The sequence below is a fragment of the Berghia stephanieae genome, chromosome 5 (assembly GCF_034508935.2).
Source record: "Berghia stephanieae isolate SIO BIC M18660-M18661 chromosome 5, UCSD_Bste_1.3, whole genome shotgun sequence".
NCBI classification, from domain to species: domain Eukaryota; kingdom Metazoa; phylum Mollusca; class Gastropoda; order Nudibranchia; family Aeolidiidae; genus Berghia; species Berghia stephanieae.
Genome location: NC_088364.1, coordinates 58,202,165 through 58,227,038, shown reverse-complemented (window position 1 = coordinate 58,227,038; position 24,874 = coordinate 58,202,165). Strand labels below are relative to the sequence as shown.

Genomic DNA, 24,874 nt, shown 5'->3' with positions numbered 1-24,874 from the left:
GTTTAGTTTTGGGAATTTAAAAATATCGTAGTTCTATTCTTTTTGTTGTTATCTGAGGATATAAAATGACTTCTGTACTTTATTTTCATTAGGCTTTTCCTCACTCAAGGATCTCCCCAAGAAGTCAACATTGACAGTAAATGCAGTGAAGAGGTGCAAAGAAATATCAAACTACCTAAACTTAACAGGTAATTAGGAATATTATATGTTGTTAATCTCTTATGTACAATGTTAGGTACATTCATAATCAATGCCAACTTCTAATGTTTGATTTGATTTGATTTTTTTTTGTTACATTATGTTAATCGTTATTTTTGACTCTCTTATTCTATTTTTTAGTTCTTTCTTTTTCCTCCCTCCATTCTTCCCACTCCACCTTTCTCTCTTCCCCTCTCTCTCTCTCTCTCTCTCTCTCTCTCTCTCTCTCTCTCTCTCTCTCTCTCTCTCTCTCTCTCTTCTCTCTCTCTCTCTCTTTCTCTCTTCTCTCTCTTCTGTCTCTGTCTCTCTCTTCTCTCTTCTCTCTCTCTCTCTCTCTCTCTCTGTCTGTCTCTCTTCTCTCTCTCTCTCTCTCTCTCTCTCTCTCTCTCTCTCTCTCTCTCTCTCTCTCTCTCTCTTTCTCTCTCTTTCTCTTTCTTTCTTTCTCTCTTGCTCCTCAAGTTATTTTATTTGATTTTCTTAAAGCCTTATCATTGGTTTTAGCAAATCTTCATGATAAAGAATGCGGTTATCATTGATCTTTGGTCAAGTTTGTGTTCAATGATTTCTGGGACAGATAATCAGTGTGGCAATGTCAATAAAATCCTCCAATTTTCTTTTCTCCACAATTCAAAGATTCACATTTGATGCCGCCCAGGATCAAATATTTTGCTTAATGAAAAAGGATACCTACCAACGTTTTCTACGATCTGATCAATATAGAACTCTACTAAGTAATGCTAGTCATTCAGGAGGGAAAAAAAAGTAAGTGTTTTGTCTTTTTTTAACAATTTTTTTTGAACAAATAAGTATTTCTGATCTTTTAATTTTTTTTTTTTTTCATCTTCATTTACGATTAGACAATTAAATATATACAGCCTGTTTGAAACCATGTAGAAACGAGTGTTATACATTTTCCACATACTTTTAATTTTTTTAAAATTGATTTTTTTTGCCAGATTTTTCAGTTTTGGCTCAAGAAAGAAGCAAACATTGACCCCAAGCCCCAAACCCAAACGAAGGGGTAGTGCTGGGACAGATTCAGAGCACGATAATCCAGGAGTTACCCATCATTCCTACAGTACAGGGAATTTACGAGAACTCGATGATAAAGGCCCGGTTTCTTTCAGGTATGACCATGCATGTGCACATTTTACTATTCTTCAAAATCATTTTGCAACTTAGAATGGACAAGAGGAACGAAAATTGGACAAGTGAATTTTTAAGATTATAACTATAATGATTTTTTTTTTATTGGAGAAAGTCATTTATATAAAAATATATAAATGCAATTTGGAAGCTGAGTTTATTGATTAATGCAGTTTTTTCATATTTTTTACTCTGACTTGATTACAATTGAAAGATCATTTCTTTTTTCCAAACAATTTAAGTTCCTCTTTGATATTTTTTTTTCTGCAAGATTGTTTTGGGTTTGATATACATATTTTATTTTTCAATTTTATTGTGTTATATTCCTTGACATGACTAATAACTTGGTTGCATTACATTGATTTTTAAATATTTTTTTTTGATGACAATGGAATGAAATATTGCACGGTGGAATGGCCATATGTATTTTTTATTTGAAAGATGCAAGGAACTTTTTTTCTCCTGCATAGACAGTGCTACATTTTTCTTGACCGTGAGAATGGTTGTGTAATTTACAGTTATTAGGTTTCATTCTAGAATTGCTTGTAAAAAAATGCTTATTTAGAATCTTTATTAATGAAACGAATACCTGTATAAACTCTCCATCTTAAAAACAATAAAAGTTGAAAATAATATTTAAATATTTAAATTTAGCCATGCTTTGAATTTCTCTCTCTTTATAATTCAAACACGATTTTCCAAATCTGCTTAACTATATTTATGTATTTTTGATCATTTGAGAATTAAGGAAGTAACTGTTACTCAAAATGATATTTACCCAAGTTTTTAAAAAATCAAAGAATACTCTATTCAAGAGCCAATCACATAAGGTAAAATATGGACAATTTTACAAACTTATCTTCTAAAAACATGCTTTCTTAAAACAAACTTTATCAATGCACTATCACGACTGAACTTGATGCTAAGATCACTAAACTACCTTAAAGGATATCATCGTGCATTCGTTTGCCCGCCATTACATCTTACTTTTTTAGAATTAGATAAAAATGTCCATTTCAGGTTGCATGTTTTGCATGCATGAATTTCATAACCAATTTTACAATAAAACCAGGGAAGATGTAAACAGGAGCTTGCCATGCTCTGTGCAATAAAAAGCGAAAATACATAAAGCTTTTAATATTAAAGGTGAGGGTGGGGAAAGGGAAAGGGTATAATCTCAAACAAATGATACATAATAATAATAATAATAATAATAATAATAATAATAATAATAATAATAATAATACTTTATTGCATCCCAAAAAGGAAATTTTTTGTACAGACGTGTTATAATTTACACATAAGATAAAAATACAATGGAAATAGGATGTATATATATAAAAAAGGAGCAGCTCTATAACCAGAGCTGCGCTTTATAATATGAATAATTTCAACACTGTAAAATAGTTAAAACTGTCACTATAAATTGAAAATTGAAAAGATTGCAAAACAAATAAATTAATAAATTAATATTTATATTTTTAAAAAGTAAAAATGAGAAATAATTATATAAAATGATTATTGCTTGTTGTTATACAGCCTAATACTGGACGGCAGGAAAGATTTTCGGTTGTCTCTCTGTTTTCGTTGAAATAGAGAAAGGGCGACCACTTCTTTCTGACATAATAATTGATGGTCTTAGTGGATGATACTGGTCATTTAATATTTTAGTTATTTTATTTATACAAAATTTCTCGTATAAAAGATCTACATCGTCAACATCATTTATATAGCGTTTAATGGATTTTTTAATATTTGAATTTATTTTGTTCCTTTCCACTGCTAAGCAATTGCCTCCCCAAGCTGTTATACAAAATGACAAAACACTTTCGATTACTGCTCTATAAAATAATGTGCAGAGGGTTTTATCTATTCTAAACTGAGAGAGTTTTGATAAAAAATATGTACGTCTGCACATCTTATGCCTAATTATTTTCAAGTGTTCATCCCACTTGAGCCTGTCATCAATCGTTACACCAAGGTATTTGTAGTGAGGAACTCGCTGGACGAATTGGTCCTTTAATTTTAACGGTTCTATCGGTTCCTTCACTCTCCTAAAGTCAATCACTAGCTCCTTTGTCTTGCTTATGTTAAGCTCTAGGTGGTGGGCATCACACCAAGACACAAATCTATCAATTTCTTGCCTATAAGCCACTTCGTTGCCATTTGTTATGAGGCCTTGAAGAGCGGTGTCATCTGCAAACTTTATTAAAGGTACACTCAGGTTTTGACTTCTACAGTCATTCGTGTATATTGTGAATAATACAGGGGACAATACACAACCTTGAGGAGCGCCAGTATTTGTAGTTATACAGGAAGATTTGTTTTGCCCTAATTGAACATATTGTGCTCTCTCCGTAAGAAATTCGAGCACCCAAGCAATTATATACTTGTTTAAATTCAGACTAGTCAATTTTTGAACAACCAACTGGGGTTGCATTGTATTGAACGCTGAAGAAAAATCTGCAAAAAGCAATCTGCAATAGCTCCTAGCGTGATCTAGATGCCTGTAGATGTTGTTTGTAAACAGCAAAATGGCATCCTCTACGCCACGTCCTGGTTTGTAAGCAAATTGATGACTATCACTCAATGGCATAAACTGATTCCTAATTTTAATAAGAACAAGTTTTTCTAAAGATTTCATGACTATTGAAGTCAGTGCAACAGGTCTGAGATCGTTCATAGTTTCAAGTTTTTCTTTTTTTGGAACAGGAATAATTTTCGAAGTTTTCCAAATTTCAGGGATTGAAACGCATTGGAGGGACCAGTTAAAAATATGTGTATAAATGGGGGAAAGCTGGTGGGCACATTCTTTTAATAGTTTTCCTTTCAATCCATCCGGCCCAGCAGCCTTCCTCTCGTTTAGTTTCGAAAATACGAATCTCGTTTCCTCTTCACTGACCTCAACAGCCATTTCATCTTCCAAAGCCCTGTCTAATTTATGTTTTTCATTTTCAATATCAAATTTGTTTGCTGTGTCGAAACGTGAATAAAATTTATTTAAAGTTTCAATTTCGATATCTTCTGATATAATCGTGGGCTTTGGATTATAGTTAACAGCAGTTTTAAGCCCCCGCCACGTGTCCCGTATATCCCCAGAAGAAAAGCATTTTTCAATTTTATTTTTGTACTTGTCTCTACAACTAGATATTACCCTCTTTATCTCTTTTTGTTTTGTTTTCAGATCTTTTTTGTTTCCACTAGTATAGAGAGTTTTCTTTTGGTTCAATAAAAGTTTTAGATCTTTTGTTATCCAAGGCTTATTGTTAGGATAATATTTTATTTCTTTTTTACAAGACACTAGCTGTTCACAGAATTTTAAATACTCACTCACACAGTCATTCAGCTCATCCACACTATCACATGATTCGATAAAAACATTCCAGTCAGTGCATTCAAAACAACCACGCAAATCTTCACACACACTTCCGTTCCAGATCTGTACACTTTTCTTTACTGGTTTTACACGTTTAAAAACAGGGCGGTAGGTGGGGAGTAGCAAGAGCATGCAGTGGTCAGATAAACCTAATGGGGCGCGGGGTAAACATTTATAACTATTTTTAATATATTACATTAAAAAAAAAAAAAAACTATTTATTTAATGTTAACATTGATTAGATATGCCTTACACTCCTGTCCATTTATACCCACATTTCCGTTATACTGACTTAGAGTTGCAGCTCTGATATAGACATTAAATATGATAATTGAATTATTTTTTTTGGATATGGACATGTTATTTTAATAAATCTTTCTCTTTAAAAGATAGATTTAATACGACGCACAGAGGCCTGATCTTGATTTTCACATAAAACCGTTAAACTCATCAACATTCAATTCTACATAAAATTACTTTCTGTTAGAAACACCACTTGAAGACTTACCAGTACATACAACCATTTGAAAGAACAATCCATACATGTTAATACACCATTATCCCTATAAAATTAAGTCATTAGTACGCCCTGCCAACTCTTATTAACTGAAGATCTAAACAAAGAAACATTCAAAACTAGACTAGAAGCATACTTTAGAGTATTGTGACGGACCGATATGATAATTTGCCAGTGATGGGCCTATAGGCATATTGCCAAACGGCCTTCTTTAAGATCTGAAGACTTTAAGACTTGTGTATGGCCGGGCAGGAGTGTTATTGGTTTATAATTTTATAATTTACTAGTTTATTTTAGATGTTTGCTTTCATTTTTAAAATAATATTGTCGTTACATAGTTTTGTTTGTGTATTAAAAAAAAACCCAACAAAAAATGGTATGGCTGCATATTTTTGGATAATTGTTGTGAAATACTTTTTAACACATTTTGGCATCTTATTTTAATTCTTACATGAGAGCATTTTTGTCTGTTTGTTTTCCCACTCCACAACCTTTCAGGCGGGACTTGAATTCTTCAGATAGCAGTTTGGCAAGGTGGTAAGATTTATTTTTTTATTTGTTGTAGCCCTTTCATTTGCTAAAAACACCTGTCAATTTGGATGCTTTGGTGTGCATATGGTGTAAATATGCTTTGGTATGTTTTTGTTACATGATTTGTGCTGTAATAAAAAAATAAATAACAATAAATGAAAGTTGTGAACAAAGATCACTTTTAGAATTAGATTAAAAATGATCAAATTGCATTTCCATTCCAAAAGCTGTAGATGCTATTGAGATTACAGATTAAAAAATGTAGTCTTGATTTACAGAGCTTGGTTTTCATTGACCCAGGATAAGTATCATTGGATGATTGAAATCATAATGTCTATAATTTTTAATCTTTTGCTCATTCATATTGCCATTACAATATGGAACCACAATGTCAGGTTAAATAGTCTGTTATATAGCCTAAATTCTATATTGATATAAAGATAGGGTGGGGTTTGCCAATTTGGACACCTCTCTCCGCTCAGCGACTTCCAATGGCCACACACTGATAGTAATTGTGAAAATAGCTGTTGCGTGTGTTGCAAACACCATTAAGCAATTGATTTTAATAGAAAACTTGTCTATTTTCACCCTCTGTTTTTGTGTTTGGCCTTGATTTGTGGGACCCAGTCATATGTCACAATTCAGACACCCAATGTTCCAATTATGACATCACGTTGTGCCAAATCAAACACCTATTTGACTATTGAGACATCCCTTGTGACGATTGCGACACTGCTAGTGACAAATCTGACATGATCATCTGGGGCATTGAAAACACCCATTAGCATTGGTTCAGATCCTGCTCAGACTTAATGCAGACTAACCAAGTAGACTAGCCTAAAAGGTATTGAACAAAATCGACTAAAACAACTCTTAAAAAAGGAACAAAATTATTCTTTTTCACAACTTTTTTGCTTAATACTTTTTTACAGAACAAGCTTCAAGCAGTTTAGTATTCAACTAGACTAGCCTTATTAGCCTAGTGTAAAGGCAGTTTACAGTTTAACTCAAACCTGGCGAAATCAATCATGATTACGGTCGAGTTTTTTATTCTGACTCGCCCTGTCCACTCAGAAATGTTAGAGTAGCTGACCTTAGCAATGATTGGGTAGATGGGTCTGTTACATCTAGCATAAATTTTTTTGCAAAATACTTGTGCTATCCAAAGGATAGCAAGCATTTGCAAGTGTCCGTCCCTTTAACACCATAGCAACCAGGATAAACTCTGGCAACATGAGTTTTATATCTCGTATGGACTACTTTTATGAAACAATGGACATTTTGATTACAATTCTAATAATAATTCATGTTGATTGATTGCAAAGAAAACTTCATCATTATGTCTTGAAGAATTTTCAAATTACAAATCAAAAAGCCATGTCTGAATTGCAACAATCCCACTTCTGAATGGGAACAACTTGAAGTCTAAATTGGAACAACTGGGTGTCTGAATTGTCTATTTTGATGAATAAATCAAGAAAGAAACATAGATATAATTATTTTTGTTTCCAAATGATGTTTGACAAAACAAAATAAGAAAAATCCTTTTCTATTTTGCGAATGATACTGCTAATCCGACTGCAAGTTGCCTTGAATTAGAGAGAAAGCAGGGAGGGAGAGAGACTCGTACCTGATCTTCCAAGTGATACAATGGCTTTAAGAAACTGTTTAATTAAGTAGGTAATACAGACAAGGTCCGAAATTAGCTTAAATTTATCATGTATTTATATCTGGCTGTGTTAAATCTGAACACTGCTCTACGGTGAATGCCGTAGGGTGTCCGAATTGGAACCCCTAAATATTTATCTGTATTTTGTCATTTGTTTAAATTTTTAATATCATTATTTTGTTTTTATTATGCCATAAGGATCAAGTGAGTTACTATAGGTTTTAACTCCATATAATGGGATTGTACACTGTATATATTTAAGACATTTTTATTCAAGGGTTTCCCCAACTCCTTTTTTTTTTACATTTTTTCTTTTTTTGGGCAGTGCAAGCAGAAATTTAATGATTGATATATTATTAGTCGTCGAATAGCTTGTGTAAAATTATTGTGGCAATGTTCCCCTCCCTTGATGTCATTGGTGTAGTAAGACGCCATACTAACAGCTTTAAATAGCTATGAAGAATGATAGATTGATAAATAAACAAATTGACATAGAAAAAACAAATGAATGAATGATAGATAAACAAAGGAATCATTATCGTGATGACATAAGAAAAGAAGTTTTTTTGTTTTTTTTTAAGCTCTTATATTTTATTCCACTTATTACTTTAAGTAAATCTATAAATCTAAGGTATACTTATGTATTGGAAATATCATAAGCATGAAAAAACAACTTAATTTTGATGAATGCAATTTATAGGGCTTCTTTGGTTGTAAAAGCACGAATATATAAGACTTGAATTCCATCCCTTGAAGAATATGTACAATATATTCAAAACCAGAAAGAATAAAAAAATGTGGAATGTTTCAAATTAAGCCTGACTGGACTGAATCCAATTCTTGTCTCATTATTTTTTTCATTTCTCAAAAATGGCAATTAGATGCTTTAGAATGCTTTAAAAGATTTCATTTGTTTTTGAAAGGAGTGATGAAGTTAGCTTTTTATGGCAGTATCATATATCTTAAGCTTTTTATCGTAATGAATATGAAAATGTACCATTTATTTCTTAAATCTCACATTCTGTACGTTAAAACTAAAATTACAATAAATTACATGTAATCATTGGAGCTCAAACTTTAAGTAAAAAATATTAGATATATATATAGATATATAAATATTATACTGCAGCTGTTGTGTAAAGTGCTCCAATATTGTAATTTTCAAATTTCACTAGCTAAGACATAAGGCTAAACTGATTCATTTCCTATTTATTGAGATAAGAGATTTAGCAATATACCATTTTGAATGATATCTGACCATGGACTTCCAGATGCCTTATCAGCTGTCAATTGATCGAATTATATTTATTTTTGAAATATTAAATTAATGGTAATGATTTTTTTAAAAAATTGTAATGAGCATTTAAAATTTAAAAAACGCATTGCTTTGCTTCTAAATGTATAGGATTTAAATGTTGTAAATAAGCAAGAAATGAGCGAATTGAGCTAAATGATATGTTTTAATTTTCTTGCTTGACTGAAATGCATCCTTCTCATTGCAACTGAATCACAATGAATCCTCATTTATTTATTTATCTTTAATAACTTATTTATCTATTTATTCATTCATTTATATTTACTTATTTATCTATTTAGTTATGGGTTTTTTTGGGGGTTTTGTGGGGTTTTTTTTGGTTTGTTTGATTAATATTGCAACACTATCTGTTTGCAATTTTATCCGTCATGAAGAAATAGAAGATTTACATCTTGAAAATGTTTGAAATATATATTTAGTTTTTGGAATTTCTTCAGCAAATCCTTACAATTATAAAAATGTTAAGTTCAATAGACGAGGCTTACGTGAAAATCCACAGTGCATTGTCTGGGCCAAAATGAACCAAATTTCCACTTCATACTATAGAGCAAGATGACCCATTTTACTTGTTGTTATTTTGACTCACGCATTTACTACCTGTTGCCATGTATCATAGCCACTTGGTTAGGTGGGTTTGCTCTGTACATAAGTTACACTTGCGTATGTAAGATGCGTGTCCTCATGCCATAACTTAAAATTTTCTCTGATTCATTTTACAAGTCTCACACTACACTAAGTACTTGACTAGCAACACTTGCAATTCTTATTTTACCACTACTTAATGTAATATTTCTCAAATTCAAAATATCCTGAATTGCCACACATGTATTTATATTCTTACTTATTTTCTTAGTTTTGACATGTAATAGAAACAAAAATGGTTCAATATATTTTGAAAAAAGAAAATCTCTTAACCTACTATATATATTTCACGGGGCTTGCTTTGGTTGCTTTTATATACTGTGACAATAGATCATTTTTATGTCATATGTTATGAAATTTTTAAAAAATTATTAAAAAAACAACAAAAAAACTCCAGAACATTTGGTTAACTTTTGATGGAAAAGAAAACACTCAAAATAATAATAAAACGTTTTGATGATGATAATAAACAAAAATTAATCAATTAGTCCATTGTATTGCCCCTAGCCATTTTCCCCTATTTTCGGTTAATGTAGATCATAATGCTACTGTTAGTTTAATGGAAATTACTGCACATTTTAATATCACCCAAATCTGGTAATAAGGATTATAAGAATTTTTTTTATTGGTCAATATACTTTTGGGCTTTGTATGACGCTGGCCAAAAGCATTGCTCATTGACTTGATGATGTTTTTGTGTAACCTTCAAAATGTGATTGCCTTTTGTCACAGCCTCTCATGTAAAAAAAAATTGATGGAATTTGCAAATGCAATTATGAATTGTTCAAGGTGTAACCAATCTAATATTCATCATGACTGTTTGATATGATATTACATAAAGAAAAGATATTTTATTGAGATTCTCTCATAATGAATCAAAAGTGGTAATAGGCATTGATATAACCCTAACTGTCCGAGGTGCTGTCAAACTGTTAAAAGTAAATTAAAACAAGAGATGATAAATGATTAATTGATGACATGATCCCTATATATAAATCTAATATATTCAAAACCGGTTGAAGATATGATAAAAACTGAAGAACAGCCACAAAATATATATGTTAATAAAGGAATGAATTTGTTTTAATGGTTGTACTTTTTATTGTCATCTTAAATATAGAATTTTGTTTCATTTAATAGCTGTTTAAAACATTTTTCTATATCTTACTGCCACTATGCATAGATTTGACCATTTATTTTTCTCTTTAATTACAGTGACACATCCCCTAACCTGAAAGCACGCCATAGTCTACGCTCACCAAATGAGAGTCCTCGTAAAAGCAAGCAGTTAGAGGTTCCAAAACACACATCCATACACAATATGGCTGATAACAACAAAGGGGAATCAAATACTTCTTGTCTTGCAATCACAGTCCCTAGTAAAACCAACGTTGTCGCACCATGGGAAGGAGTAGATTAGATGTATAGTTTTTAATTGTATACTGACAAATAAACCAAAATGCAAATGAAGAGAGTTATCCAACATTTCAAATTTGATATATGATGTTTTTTGAGATGCGTTTCAATACTATACCATATGAATAAGGCAGTGGCACTCAGCTTTGACTAAAAATCAATACATTCTATCAAAGAAGGGAATTTCCCCACTACTTAATGGTTTCCCTTGATAAAAAGATAAGATGATATGATAGGCAGATCCCAGAGAGAGTCAGATGTGTGCTTAGAATATAATTTGTGGCAGATTATCAATATGATTTTGGGTTTTATATTCAAACAGGTTATTTTCTTTTATTGTTTACAAATGTAAACTATGCCACAGATTTATTAAATTTATCAGCAAAAATATTGAGAAAATTTTTGACTGTAGATTATGTATCCTTTTTAGAGTATCCCTATTTTATTTGGGGGAGATTACTTGTTTTTAAAAAGTCTCTCAAAATTTATTCGTTATAAATTAGCTTTACAATACACTCCGTTTTTGAAAGAATCAATCCTATTAAATGCATTTTTTTTATTTTGGGAAATAAAGGCTTGGAAGGAAAAATCATTATTTGGTAGAAATGCTTTCAACAGTAGAATTCAAACGATGAGTTTTCTAATTTTTGTTTTATTTGCTCATGCATAGGAAAGGAGGAGAGGGGATTTTTTTTTCTTATTTTTTAGAAGTAATTGCTTCTTGTAATACAATAAGAGAATTAAATGCATTTGTATTGTTAAACATTTTATAGAAATTAACCTAATTTTAATCTTTGTGCATTTCATTCAATTACAGTACAAGTTGAAGAGTAGAGGCGCTAGCTGATATACAACTATATAAAAGAAAACTCGAGGAATAATCCGGTTATTTTAAAAATATTTTAAAGACTATTTGTTGTTGTTGAATCCAAAAAAAGTCAAAAAAGGTCATGTGTGGATTTATTTCTTTTATTCTTAAATGTCTGCCGTCAAAATCTGCTTTGTTAGACTTGCTATATCTTTTACCCTGATGCAATTGAAAGCTTATAGTTGTGGTGTAAGGGGTTGATTGATTAAAGAATACTTATGAAGAATGTCTTATATGAGCTGTGAGATTTCTACATCTGCATTTTATTATCATTTATGTATTGCCAACAAAATTGTTTTTCAATCAATGGACAAAATATTATATTAGGTATTATTAAACGTCAAAGACCAAAATTTATATAAATTTTATTTAAGTCATAGCAAGTTCTTGGTAATTTCACGCATTTTCTCTGAATTTGAGTCGAGGGATTTAGGATTGCTTATGAGTTGTGTGGTCATATGTGCTTTGTCCATTTAATATCTTGATTTAAATGTTCTGTTTGTCACCAGGTCATTTGCTCATGAGCAAAGGTTTTGAATGATCACACACTTAAAATCCTGGTAGTAAAGTTAAAAAATAATCACACTTTATCGGAGGAACCTCTTAATGTGGAAAACTTGTTTTAAAATCAGTCTCATAATCTCTGAGGAAATAATACTCTTGGCACCAGTTACATTTTGTATTTGCTAAACATGAAGTTATATTTGGAATGTTTTTCTATAGCCAAAAGAATGCAAAAAAATGTCTCTGTGTCTATCGTTACCATCATCGTTTGTAATTTTCCTGTATTTTCATTCATATTTTGCTTTACTGTAAACGAACCCTTTAAAAAAAATTATGGCTTTATTCTTATTTTTTAACTTCAATCTCAATGTACATTTCTCTTTATATTGTTTTATCCATACCCCGTAATTTTAGTATTTAAATTTTGAGCAAAGGGCCTAAGTCATTTCGTGTATGGTTTTTATGGAATGAAATTTTCTTTTTTTCTCTTGTCCATGGCATTTTGTAACAACACAAATTTTTATATTTCAGTCTTTATTAATATCATTATGATTTTTTTTTTTTTTTTTTCTAATTTGATTTTCTCTCTCTCTCTCTCTCTCTCTCTCTCTCTCTCTCTCTCTCTCTCTCTCTCTCTCTCTCTCTCTCTCTCTCTCTCTCCCTCTCTCTCCCCCCCTCTCTCTCTCTCCCCCCCTCTCTCTCTCTCTCTCTCTCTCTCTCTCTCTCTCTCTCTCTCTCTCTCTCTCTCTCTCTCTCTTTCTCTTTCTTTGAGAAATAATGACATATTATCATAGTTGTCCTCCAGAACCAGAAAAAGTCTACTCATAAGTGAGCCATGCTTATAAGGGCATTCTAACCCATGTGCAATTAGTTACTATGCTGATTGTCATATGGCTGTATATATGGTATGGTAAAACAAGGGTTAAAACAACAAAACAGTATAGAGAATTTCAGATCAATCAAGTATGTCTTATTCTTTTAAAAAATGTTTTAATCAAATACTGATTTTTAGAGTTCAATGATGAAAAAGGATTATATCCAGTAATATCTACCAGTTTGTGGTTGTGCATGATCATTGGGCATTGGGCTCGATTGTCTCAATTGAAACCACGGCTTCACTGATGTCAGAGATTTAGATAATGAACTCCAAGCAAGCGATTGCTATTGTCCGTTTCACACGTTAGAAACCGGGATAAACTCGGGCTCCATTGGCCTACTGACCCTGAAGGACTTCTTTTTATTTTATTAAGGCAAACAGGGAAATCTAGTCAATTTTGTCTTTTTTTGTTGCCTTTGATACAAATTTTTGCCAAACTCAATCAATCTGGTTCGGTTATATGTTTATTGTATTTGTATTTGTAAGATTCCACTTCTTGAATCTCTGAAGCATTTCAGTTTTTCCTGTTTTATGACCTTGCACATCTCCTTTGGCTATACATATTATTTGATTATTGTAAATCTAATTGGTCAAATTATGTAAAACTGCTGGGTGGGGTTCCTGACCTCCCATAGTGGGCAGGGAGGTACATACTGCGTCTTCTATCCCCTTATATCTGTTTTCCAACATGCTTTCTGTCTTTGTCTTGGAATGAGATTACTTGGTTTTGTTCTGGCCCTGGCCGGAGTCCTGGCTGGGAGGGAAACAGTCAAATGCATAGTTGTTTTGGGAGATGATATTCTTTTCCTTGTAAATCATCTCTCTGTTATATATTGTTATATATGTTATTTTAAATGTATAATGTAAGCATTTGAGTGTATTCCTCTTTGTTGGATTTTGTGCTTGTGTCCGGAGGAGACTTATAGGTGATCTCAAACTAAGTACATTGGTGGTATGCTCTTGGAATATACATCTGATCCCTATTTGTTCCCAGTTCCCCTTTGTCTTACTTTCTCTTGGGTGCTTTAATTGTAATTCTAGAACTTTTTACTATCCCATTTTCTTCCTTTTTACTGGCGCTGATATAACCTAAACGTGTTGCAAGCGCCGTGAAACCCTTAAACACAAAAACATATGTAGAACTGCTGTCTAGTCAATGTAATTGATATGAATTGAGCAGAACTCATTACACGAAGTCATGAAACATAAATTAAGATTTAGAAAAAAACAAGTGTGTAATTTATATTATGGTGTAGAATGGAGGAAGATAAGGACAAGTTAATCTTACTTTTAGCACATTATTTGAAACTCTCATTACTCATAAAACACCTCACTCATCAATGTGATGGGGGCTATACTCTGTTTTTGTTTTGTTTTTTTCTTCTCGACAATGATTTTTATTTTGAATGTTAAGTTGCACTTTGCTTCAGTGACAGGATATAAATTAATTGGTTCTCCTATTTTTAAAATGTATACGACATAACCAAAAAACAAGGACCGCCACTTTGTTATCAGCTCAAACTCTTCCAACTCTGATTTTTACGAAATTTTGATATTTATAAGGTTGTCCATAGCTGTGGACAATGAAAATATTGAGCAGACATTTCTGCTACATGCTGAATATAAATGCTTTTTAAAGAAAGAATATGCACGACAACAAAGACGATTGGAATTCAAGCCCTCCTTCCTGGGTGGGGTTCCTGACCTCCCATAGTGGGCAGGGAGGTACATACTGTGTCTTCTATCCCCCTATGTCTGTTTTCCAACATGCTTTCTGTCTTTGTCTTGGAATGAGATTACTTGGTTTTGTCCTGGCCCTGGCCAGAGTCCTAGGTGGGAGGGAAACAGTCAAATGCATAGTTATTGTTTTGGGAGATGATATTTTTTTCTTTGTAAATCTGTTATGTATTATTATATCTGTTATTTTGAATGTATAATGTAAGAATTTGAGTGCATTCCTCTTTATTGGATTTTGTACTTGAGACTTATAGGTGATCTCAAACTAAGTACATTGGTGGTATGCTCTTGGAATCTACATCTGATCCCTATTTGTTCCCAGTGCCCCTATGTCTTACTTTTCATGGGTGCTTTAATTGTAATTCTAGACCTTTTTACTATCCCATTTTCTTCCTTTTTACTGGCGAGGATATAACCTAAATTTGTTGGTAGCGCTGTAAAACCCTTAAAAACAAACAAACAAGCCCTCCTTCAGTTATGGACAAGATATTTTTTTTAAAGATTTTACATCCACCTTGTATAAATATTGAATAAGTTCAATAGTGTTGATAGAAAATACGTGCTTGTCACCCATTATTCCCTACTAAAGGTTTTCAGCGTAAGTCCCTTGTTAAAAAATCTCTTGTGCGAACAATTTTGAGCTATTTCTGACACATTGTGACAACAATAATGCTATTGTTGATTTGAATTTCATGTGTTCAACTTACAGTCTACAGTTATTCCATAAAACTAATTACTGCAACTTTACATTATCTTTTTTGTTTTCATATTTTCTTTAAATAATAATTTATATTTACAGGAGCTAAAAGTAAATAAAACAAATATGTGGGGAATAACTGATTTTGACGGCATCTAAATCATAAAGACAGCTTTCTGGGTGGGGTTCCTGACCTCCCATATTGGGCAGGGAGGTACTTACTGTGTCTTCCATCCCCCTATATCTGTTGTCCTACATGCTTTCTGTCTTTGTCTTGGAATGAGATTACTTGGTTTTGTCCAGGCCCTGGCGGATACCCTCTCTCTCTATTTATCTCTCTCCCTCTCTTCCTCTCTCTCTCTCTCTCTCTCTCTCTCTCTCTCTCTCTCTCTCTCTCTCTCTCTCTCTCTCTCTCTCTCTCTCTCTCTCTCTCTCTCTCTCTTTGTTCTGGATTGAGATTGCTTGTTTTTTTTCCCCAGGTCCTGGTGAGTATCTGTAGCTGGGAGGAAGGCATTCATATGTTTTGTTCCTTTTTTTGAGAGATGCCAATGTTTTTTCCATTTAAATCATCTCATTAATGTCCTACTATATTTTTTAATTTTGAATATATTGTACTCTGTAAGAATTTGAATGTATCCTTCATAGTGGGATTCCTTGCGTGTGCCAAGATGGGACGTTCATTGCCAAAATAGGCACTTTAAAAGATTGCTCGTGGAATTTTCTGTTCCCTGTTAGAACCAGTCACCTTTGTCGTACTTTTTCTTTGGTGAATTTCACTTTAGATCTGCAACTTTTCCCCTTTTATATTCCTTATTACTGGTGCTGAAATGACCCAAAAGTGTCACAAGTGATGTAAAACCTGTAAAAAGATAAAAACAAAGAAACTTTTGGGCACTAAGATAAGAGATCAATAGTTTTGTGGCAAGTTTTTTAGTGACTCATACACGGTATATGGATAAGTTCCAGGTGTATTTTTTTCTTAATTTTTTTTCAAAGGTGTCAATCTGTTTGAGACATTACGTAAATTTTTGAATTCTTCATTGATTAACCAAGCAAAAATGCTTATTTTTCCTGCTGGAGTTTATCCCACAATCAGAGATATATCTTTTAAATTCGGATTTGCCTATTTCCCATCGAATCCAAAAATGGAGGATTGAAATTTATTTAACAATAAGATTAAATATAACACATTTTCTTATCAATTTGCGAAATTTTTTATATTTCCAAACATTCTTTCTCTCTCATCCTGTCTTTATGAACAATGTTGATAAAATGTGATTGAAGAATGTTGACAATATGCAAAAATTACATATTCTAAACTATTAATGATGTGCCAACTTTTTAACTTTCATACCAGTTGATATATACATATGTATAACTTGTTACCTTTACTTTCTGAGTTGTATTGTCTTCTACCTTTGATTCAACTTTGATAATCTCATCTTATTCTAATTCTCTTTTCAGTATTTTGTGTATATTTTAGACTTTATTGAATCATGCCTTTCTAATAATGAGTGCGTAAATGAAATTGTATGTATATAATGTCAAAGTGGTTTCTATTGCATATAATTTTCTTGACTTTCTCCATTTTTCTTTCATTTTGTACATAACAATAAGTTTAACCATGTTACGTAACTTGGATCAAATTTAGTCATATTTATCACTTGCCTTTATATGATTTTTTAAAGAAGAGTATGATCTAGTCATTGTACTGTCTGTCCTGTATTTTTTTCTGTGAATTTTTTTTTTTTTTAATTTAAATGATGAGAACAGTGCTGGGTCTCTTTAAGAACTTCCGCGCAAGCTAAGTTCAAATGGCTTTCTAAGAACAGCACAATGTGACAAATGTTGGGTTGCAAGATGAAACCACATCTCTTAGCCATACTGTTATTTTGTAACTGCTGGCACAATATGATGATGGTTATGATAATGGTGATGAGGATGATGATGATAATGATTGATTATTTATTTTTTTAATGAAAAAAATAAAGTATGAATAGAGCATTCGTAGTAGTAGTAGTAGTGGTAGTAGTAGTAGTAGTAGTGGTAGTAGTAGTATTAATAGTAGCAGCAGTAGAAGTAATAATAGCAAGATTTTCAATAGTAAGAGTGGTAGTAATAGCAATAGTAGTTTTAGTAGTGGTTGTAGTGATAGTATTAATCGCAGTAGTATTAAATTAAGTAGTAGTAGTAGGAGGAGGAAGAAGAAGAAGAAGAAAAAAGGTGAAGAATAAGAACACAGATTGACAACTGCAGTAGACAGCAACTATATTATAATAAGAGAATGATTTGGATCAAAATGATTCATCTGCAATCAAAAAGTCATAACAATGTCATACCAAAAAATACAAAAATGAGCTGAAATTGAAGCGAAATTACTGTTTAGCTGGGCTTGCTTGTCGATTGGTTTCTACCTGGTGGATGTAAAAATATGTTTGGTCTCATTTTCAACTTTTTAAAAGGCCACTGTACAAGTGATTATTTTATAAGTTAAAAACTGGGTGGGGTCTTTGACCTCCAATGATGGGCAGGAGGTCACACTGTGTCTTCTATCCTCCTATATGTGTTTTCCGAGTCGCTTTTTGTCTTTGGCGTAGAGCAGGATTACTTGGTTTTGTCCTAGCCCTGGCCAGACTCATTGACTGGGAGCGAAACAGTCAAATGTATAGTTATAGTTTTCGGAGATGATATTTTTTTTCTTTGTAAATCATCTCTCTGTTATGTACTGTTACATTTCTTTTGTTTTGAATATATATTGGTTTGTAAACATTTGAGTGTGTTCCTCTTAGTGGGGACATGTGCTTGTGTCTTGGTGAGACTGTTAGATGATCTCAAACTAAGTACACTGATAGTATGCTCATGGAATCTACATCTGTTCCCTATTTGGGGTATTTTAATTGTACTTCTAGAACTTTTTCACTATCCCATTTTCTTCTTTTTTTTTTACTGGCGCTGATGTGTTGCAAGCGCCGCAAAACCCTTAAAGACAAACACGCAATCTAACATAAGCTAAACAATTGAGATCTTATTACTAGTGAAATGTAAAATAGAAAGTACAAAAATAGAAATCATAAGAAGGAATGTATAATAAAATATAAAACTCAGAAAGTTCCAACACTGAATACACAATGCTTCTTGCTGCATTGTCTCCATTTTATTTCCACCATCAGCATAAGGTTTTTTCCATTCAAGATAAGTAAAATATTTTGAACATCTTTAAAATCTTAAATTCAGATTATTTCTCTTTTATTTGATACTTGCTTCATTGCTGCTGTCTCATTGTAACAAAATTAAAAGCATTTTGCTGTTGATGAATCCTTTTTAATCGCCAGTTATTATTATCATTCTTATTATTGTTATTATTGTTATTATTATTATTATTGTTTTTGAAATTATCTTCATTGCTTCCTATTATTATTCAATTGTCAAAATCTGAAAGAGAAAATTACAAGAGCCATTTTAACTGTAGACAAGTTAATCTTCATCGTTTTATGCTTGCCAGTCTATAAAATATTTTAAGTCATGGATGTATATTTTTATGTAATGGTGACTTTTCTGTAGCTCAAAAACTTATAATACCAACTAGATTATCATCAATATGTGACCAATTAAAAATGAAAAAACTGAATTCAACATGATCAATTATTAACCTTTATTGGTATAATATAGAGATTAACATAAAATTGTTTGGTTTAGTCGTAATGAAATCATGCAAGTGATGATAGCTAAAAAGTAAGAAAACTTGCTTTTTAAAAAAATGAAATGCCTTGTTGGACATTATTTCATCATCATACTATTATTACCACGAATTTAAAGCAGATAATTGCTGTACATCAAAAGCAGTTATATAATTCAACAGTAAATTAATTAGTGGTGAATTTGTCAGGAAAAGTTATATTGCATATGATATAATTTGGATGTCAAATTTGTTATTTGACTCCGCACTACGCAATACTATAATGTAAATGTTGTGGGTTGAACTATCCAAAGTAGTGCAATACATCATTCCAAACTCTGATTGCCAAATATTTCCTGTTTGATTTGTGTATCTAGTCATGATATTTCCATTGTAAAATTGTATTCCTGAGAGGCAAATTTCTTGTCAGAATCTCTCCAATGATAGGTGGAGAGGTCTCCTTTGTTATGTCTTCTATCCCCTTATATCTAATTTTCTTTTCCAGGCTCTTTTCTGTCTTTGTCTTTGAATGAGATTACTTTGTTTTGTCCTGGACTCTGGCCAGAGTCCTTTACTAAGAGGGAAACAGTCTTGTGACAGTTTGGGGAGATGTTATTTCTTTCCTTGTAAATCATCTCTCTGTTATGTTCTGTTTATTTTATTATATAATTTTGTTTAAACATTTGGGTATGTAACTTTTAGTGGGACCCTGTGCCTGTATTTGGATGGGACTTTAAGATGATCTCAAACTAAATACATTAATTGTTCACTCTTGGAACTTACTTCTGTTCCCTCTTGGAACTAGTCTCCCTTGTCTTTGTTTTGGGTGATTTTAATCATAAATCCATAATTTTTTTTTACCATCCCATATTCTTCCTTTTTACTGGCGCTGAAATGACCTAAAAGTGTCTTAAGCGCCGTAAAATCCTTAAAAAACAAGACAGGATTTCTCAAAATCTTAACGTGGAATTTTCTTGTGAGGTCCTTATGAAACGCTGATGAAAGGTGATCCATGGATAGGGTCTTTCAATCTCCCATGGCGGGCCAAGTAGGTCATACTTGCTGCTTCTCCTACCCCCCAATATTTCTTTTACCCTTTCATGTTGCTTTCTGACCTTGTCCTGGAATGAGATTATTTAGTTTTTCCCCAACCTGGCCGGGTTGCTTAGTCAAGAGGGAAACAGTTGAATGTTTGTTCCTTATCTAGGGGGATTATTTTTTTATTGTAAATCATCTCCTTACTATAGTTAAATTCAATGATACATATTATGCTAACATTTGAGTTTATCCCTCTGTTTAGTTCTCTTGATATCTACTCTTTTCTCTTTTTGAACCAGTCTTCTTGTCTTATATTTTTCTTTGTGCTTTTAGACGCTTTTTAAAAATTCGATTTTTATCTCATCTTCCTCCTTTTTTCTGCCACTGAAATAACATTAAAAAAAACAACAAAGATAATTCAAAACTTCAATGATGTAGTGTCTATAAGTAACATTTACATACCTTGCCCAGACGCCGTTTATGAATGGCCTCAATAATGATAACTCATCATGTGGATTGAGAATTAGTTAAGTAAAATTATATATTAAGAGAGACAGTCTTTCATTGTTTAAATAAATTTGATGAAAGACATATACTAGAGGCAGAAGTTTCATTTAAAATGATAAAATAAAGGTTGAACCATCCGAAGACGATCTGATAGAGGAAAAGTCATATCTGTCCATTTGTTGTTAACTGAAAGTAGTACAACTCAAGTTATCCATTTATTACAAATCAGATGAAAAGAGGGAAAATACAAAACTTTACAAATCCATCAACAAGATGATTGTTTTTGTTATTTTCTTATTGTACTGAATCAAAAATTGTGTGTATCCGTAAGAAGATTTTACCTTTGGAAAAGATTATGTACAGCACAGTTCATGTATATTATATATGTCTATTTTTCATTACCATTTTAATTTTACCTCAAAACTTTACATTTTGTTTTATTTTTTCAAGATATATTTGCAACTGCCATGCTTTTTATATTCCCTAATTTGATCTCATTTCTTTTTATCTTTGTTTCAACTTAGAAACAATTTTCCCGGATAGTATTCCAATTATTGTCTATAGCACTATAACGAAAATATATTATTGATCATTAATGTTGCCATATCAGCATGGTCTTGTTCAAATGAATAGAATATTGACATTCCACTGTAGTGTAGCATTGTATTACTCTATCATAGTATTATTCATATCAAAAGACTTGGTTTAAATCTTTACGTAATTATCTTCTAAGACCTATTTTTAAAACCACAAGGGGCATCATATTGCTAATCTGTGTATATAATTTTATTATTGAAAGCATTTCCTTACTCGACATTGGCTTTTTGTTTCTTGGGAAACAGACAATCCGGATTCATTTTTGTTTCAAATAAGTATTTGACATTTCCTCTGTTAAATGCCATAAAATAAAAGGATATATCTTATTGTCTTGACTATTTTAAGTGATCTAATATTGACTTCACATATTTTAAGACATAAATAGTCACTTCACTGACTGCTATATATCTCATGTTGTTTTACTTTGATTATTGACAATTGTATAGCTTTTACACCTTTAGTGCATGTGAACTACATATTACACCATAGAATAGACCATCAAATAAAAAACTACATTTGTTGTTTAACCTACTTTTCTTCAAACAAAAGTGCTATGTTTTAAATAACCACTCAGTATACTGAACCAATTGTAATTAGTTTAAATTTTTTTTTCAATAATTCTATTCTCTTATTGTGTTGCAAGCACCGTAAAACCCTTAAAAACTAACAAAACAAAACAATATTCTCCTTTATAATATTACCTTTCTGTTTTGTTTGTTTCAATTGTAACAGTAAAAACAAGCATATACATTTTAAGGGCATTTCTATATAAGAGCATGTTCGTTATGACTGAAATTCTTTTTCATTTATCATTATTTACTTATTTCTTTGTTGTGGATGGAATTCCTCTGATACAGGGAACATTTGGCTCCTGGGCCTGTTTGTACTACATCGGCCCACACCTTTATCACTACTTCTCCCATATATCATTTGTCCTTTTCATGTAGCTTGGACTCCTTGTTATGGAACAGGACTATTTGGTTCCGCTTTGATTCTGCCTGAAGTCTTTTGCTGAAAGGAAAACAGCTGGATCAATTTATTTTTTGTGAGAGATATTTTTTTTTATTCGTAGATCATCATTATAAATTTTCTCAGTCTTAGATTCTTTGATTTAATATTTCATATGAAACCATTGAGTGCATAAAGACATACCTCAGCAGTGTCACAATAGGACTTTTTAAGTACACCTTTGAAAAGATATTTAGGATGTTTGTGAAAAAAATCATCTTTTAACTACGCAGATTTGAAATAATACAAATCCTGTCAAGCATTTCAAGGTTAAGGAATATGACTATGAAATCATTAAACGGCATATAGTTAATTAAATGGAATAAAAATGACTCTTCTAAAAGATACAAAACAAAGTAAACGACGCCTTTGGTTTACTTCAGGTAAACAAGAAAAGGAAATATGTTACATTACATTGGCATTATAGTTAAAACATTGTAGGTAAAAAATTTGTGTGCGCGCGTGCAAGGGCAGGAGAGAGAGAGAGAGAGAGAGAGAGAGAGAGAGAGAGAGAGAGAGAGAGAGAGAGAGAGAGAGAGAGTAATGAGATGAAATGTAAATCAAGATCAAAACTATATAAATCGAGCATAATATAGGGGGACGGAAAGGGGGGGGGGGGGGGGGGGGGAGAACGGTGTTATTAAAGAATGCTAGACAAAGATAGTGTTATTATTAACTCATTTAGGCACCTCTAGAGTTTGGTATGACTACATTAAACAGCATTGTCCTATTAAATACAGAGCACTCGGTTTCATCACATTTTATAATAAGAATGTGATTCGATATGCTAGTGTCATTTTTGGTATATTATGATAAATCAGTATCACAAGTAAATTGCTGTATGGATAAACCACATTTTTGTAACTTTTCCATTCTTTTTATTGTCGGGTGTCACAAAACAAAATATATAAAAGTTTCAATTACAGTTTCACACAATTTTGATGAAGTATGAATCCGTAATTGTTCAAATACCACATACTGATTCAGAGATTGTTTGTTTTTTTTGGGTTTTTTTTTTTTTTTGTTTGTGTTTTTTTTTTATTTGGATGAATAACTTATCTTTTATGACTGAATGGCTTATTTAAAATCAAATTAAAATCTGGACTCAATTATGCTGCTGAAGAATTGAGCATACGTGAAATTCATTCAAAAGAAATGAAGCTTATTTCCTTTTGTATTCAAGAGTTGGTTTTCACCATTTTGTTTTCTGTTACAATTTTAATTTATTACATATTTTTATACGGATATTTAAGTAGCTGCTCATGGAGGTTGTTACTACCCAACGAATTAGGCAACCTTCAAAGGACAATGGATAATGTAAAAGAGACAATGAGAATCACTAGCATTTTGAAAAGTGTGTTTGTGGTATATATAAATATATAAACCTTTTATATATTATATCATAATCTCAAGCTCAAAGCCACCTTGTTCTGTTAGGGAATATCAGTTGATTTGGAATACAATGAATTTATTGATGTTAGATTATTTATTTATATATATTTATCCAAGAAAAGAATGAATTATATTGCAATTGTTAGTAACCACAATCACACAGTACATATAAAGCGATTGTCATGTTTTGTCGTTTCATCATGTTTTTACAGCACGCTAGACTTTCATGCAGTTCAGATTCTCAAATAAAAAGAAATGTACCGTAGTGAAAGCATCAAGAGTTCGATTTACTTTTTGCCTTTTAAGAATTTACATTTAGGTTTGGAATAAAAATTTGATTCATGGTGGGGTTCCCGACTTCCCACAGTGGGCAGGGAGGTACTTGCTGTGTCTTCTTTCCCCCTGTATCTGTTTTCCAATTGTTTTCTGCCTTTGTCTTGGAATGAGATTACTTGACTTTGTCTTGACCCTAGTCAAGAGTTCTTGGCTGAGAGGGAAACAGTCGAATGCATAGTTATAGTTTTGGGAGATTATAGTTTTTTTCTTTTAAATCATCTCTGTTATTTACTGGGTTTTTTTTTTTTTTGTATTTTTACCATATGATTTGTAAACATTTGAGTGTATTCCTCTTAGTGGGATATTGTGCTGGTGTCTAGGTGAGACTTTAAGTTGATCTCAAATTAAGTACACTGACTGATAGTGTGCTCTTGGAATCTAAATGTTCCCTATTTGAACCATTCCCCTTTGTCTTACTTATTTCCTAAAGTCTTTTTAACTGTACATATAGAATGTTTTTACTATCCAATTATCTTCCTTTTTACTGGCGCTTAAATAACCTAAATGTGTTGCAAGCGACGTAAAACCCTTAAAAATAAAAACAAACAAAAATTTGATTCTAAATTTTACAGGTCTCACTATGAGAGCAGTGACTTTGACGTTGAAGTTTCATGGCTGTTGCCACTCTCCTAGTGAAAATGGATATTGTAATTTCTATTCAAATATGTAATAGGAGATTTGTTTTAAGAAACCAGTCGCATGGATATAAGATTAATATATTTAACATGTGTTTTGTTGGCGATTCTTTTCCACTGCTATTTGGTCATCTATCTTCGTCCTGAAACGAGCAGGTTTATGGCGTGCCTCTGGCTGGGATCATTCAGCAA

General features: G+C 32.0%; 1 protein-coding gene across 7 annotated transcripts in view; it reads left to right on the top strand.

Moving 5' to 3' along the window:
* LOC144973315 (regulator of G-protein signaling 7-like) overlaps positions 1-23,982 on the top strand; it is a 61,447-nt gene extending 37,465 nt beyond the window's left edge. The window contains exons 12-17 of one of the 7 annotated variants that reach the window (XM_078915598.1): positions 93-188; positions 832-960; positions 1,155-1,325; positions 5,736-5,771; positions 10,610-11,062; positions 22,845-23,982. In XM_078915598.1, coding sequence (XP_078771724.1) covers positions 93-188; positions 832-960; positions 1,155-1,325; positions 5,736-5,771; positions 10,610-10,814 — 637 coding nt within the window. In that variant the 3' untranslated portion in view covers positions 10,815-11,062; positions 22,845-23,982. Of the gene's footprint in view, positions 1-92; positions 189-831; positions 961-1,154; positions 1,326-5,735; positions 5,775-7,353; positions 7,445-10,609; positions 11,647-22,844 lie in introns of those variants that run through there. The other 6 variants (XM_078915596.1, XM_078915594.1, XM_078915600.1 and 3 more) reach the window with 6 other exon arrangements.
* Positions 23,983-24,874: the final 892 nt, after the last annotated feature.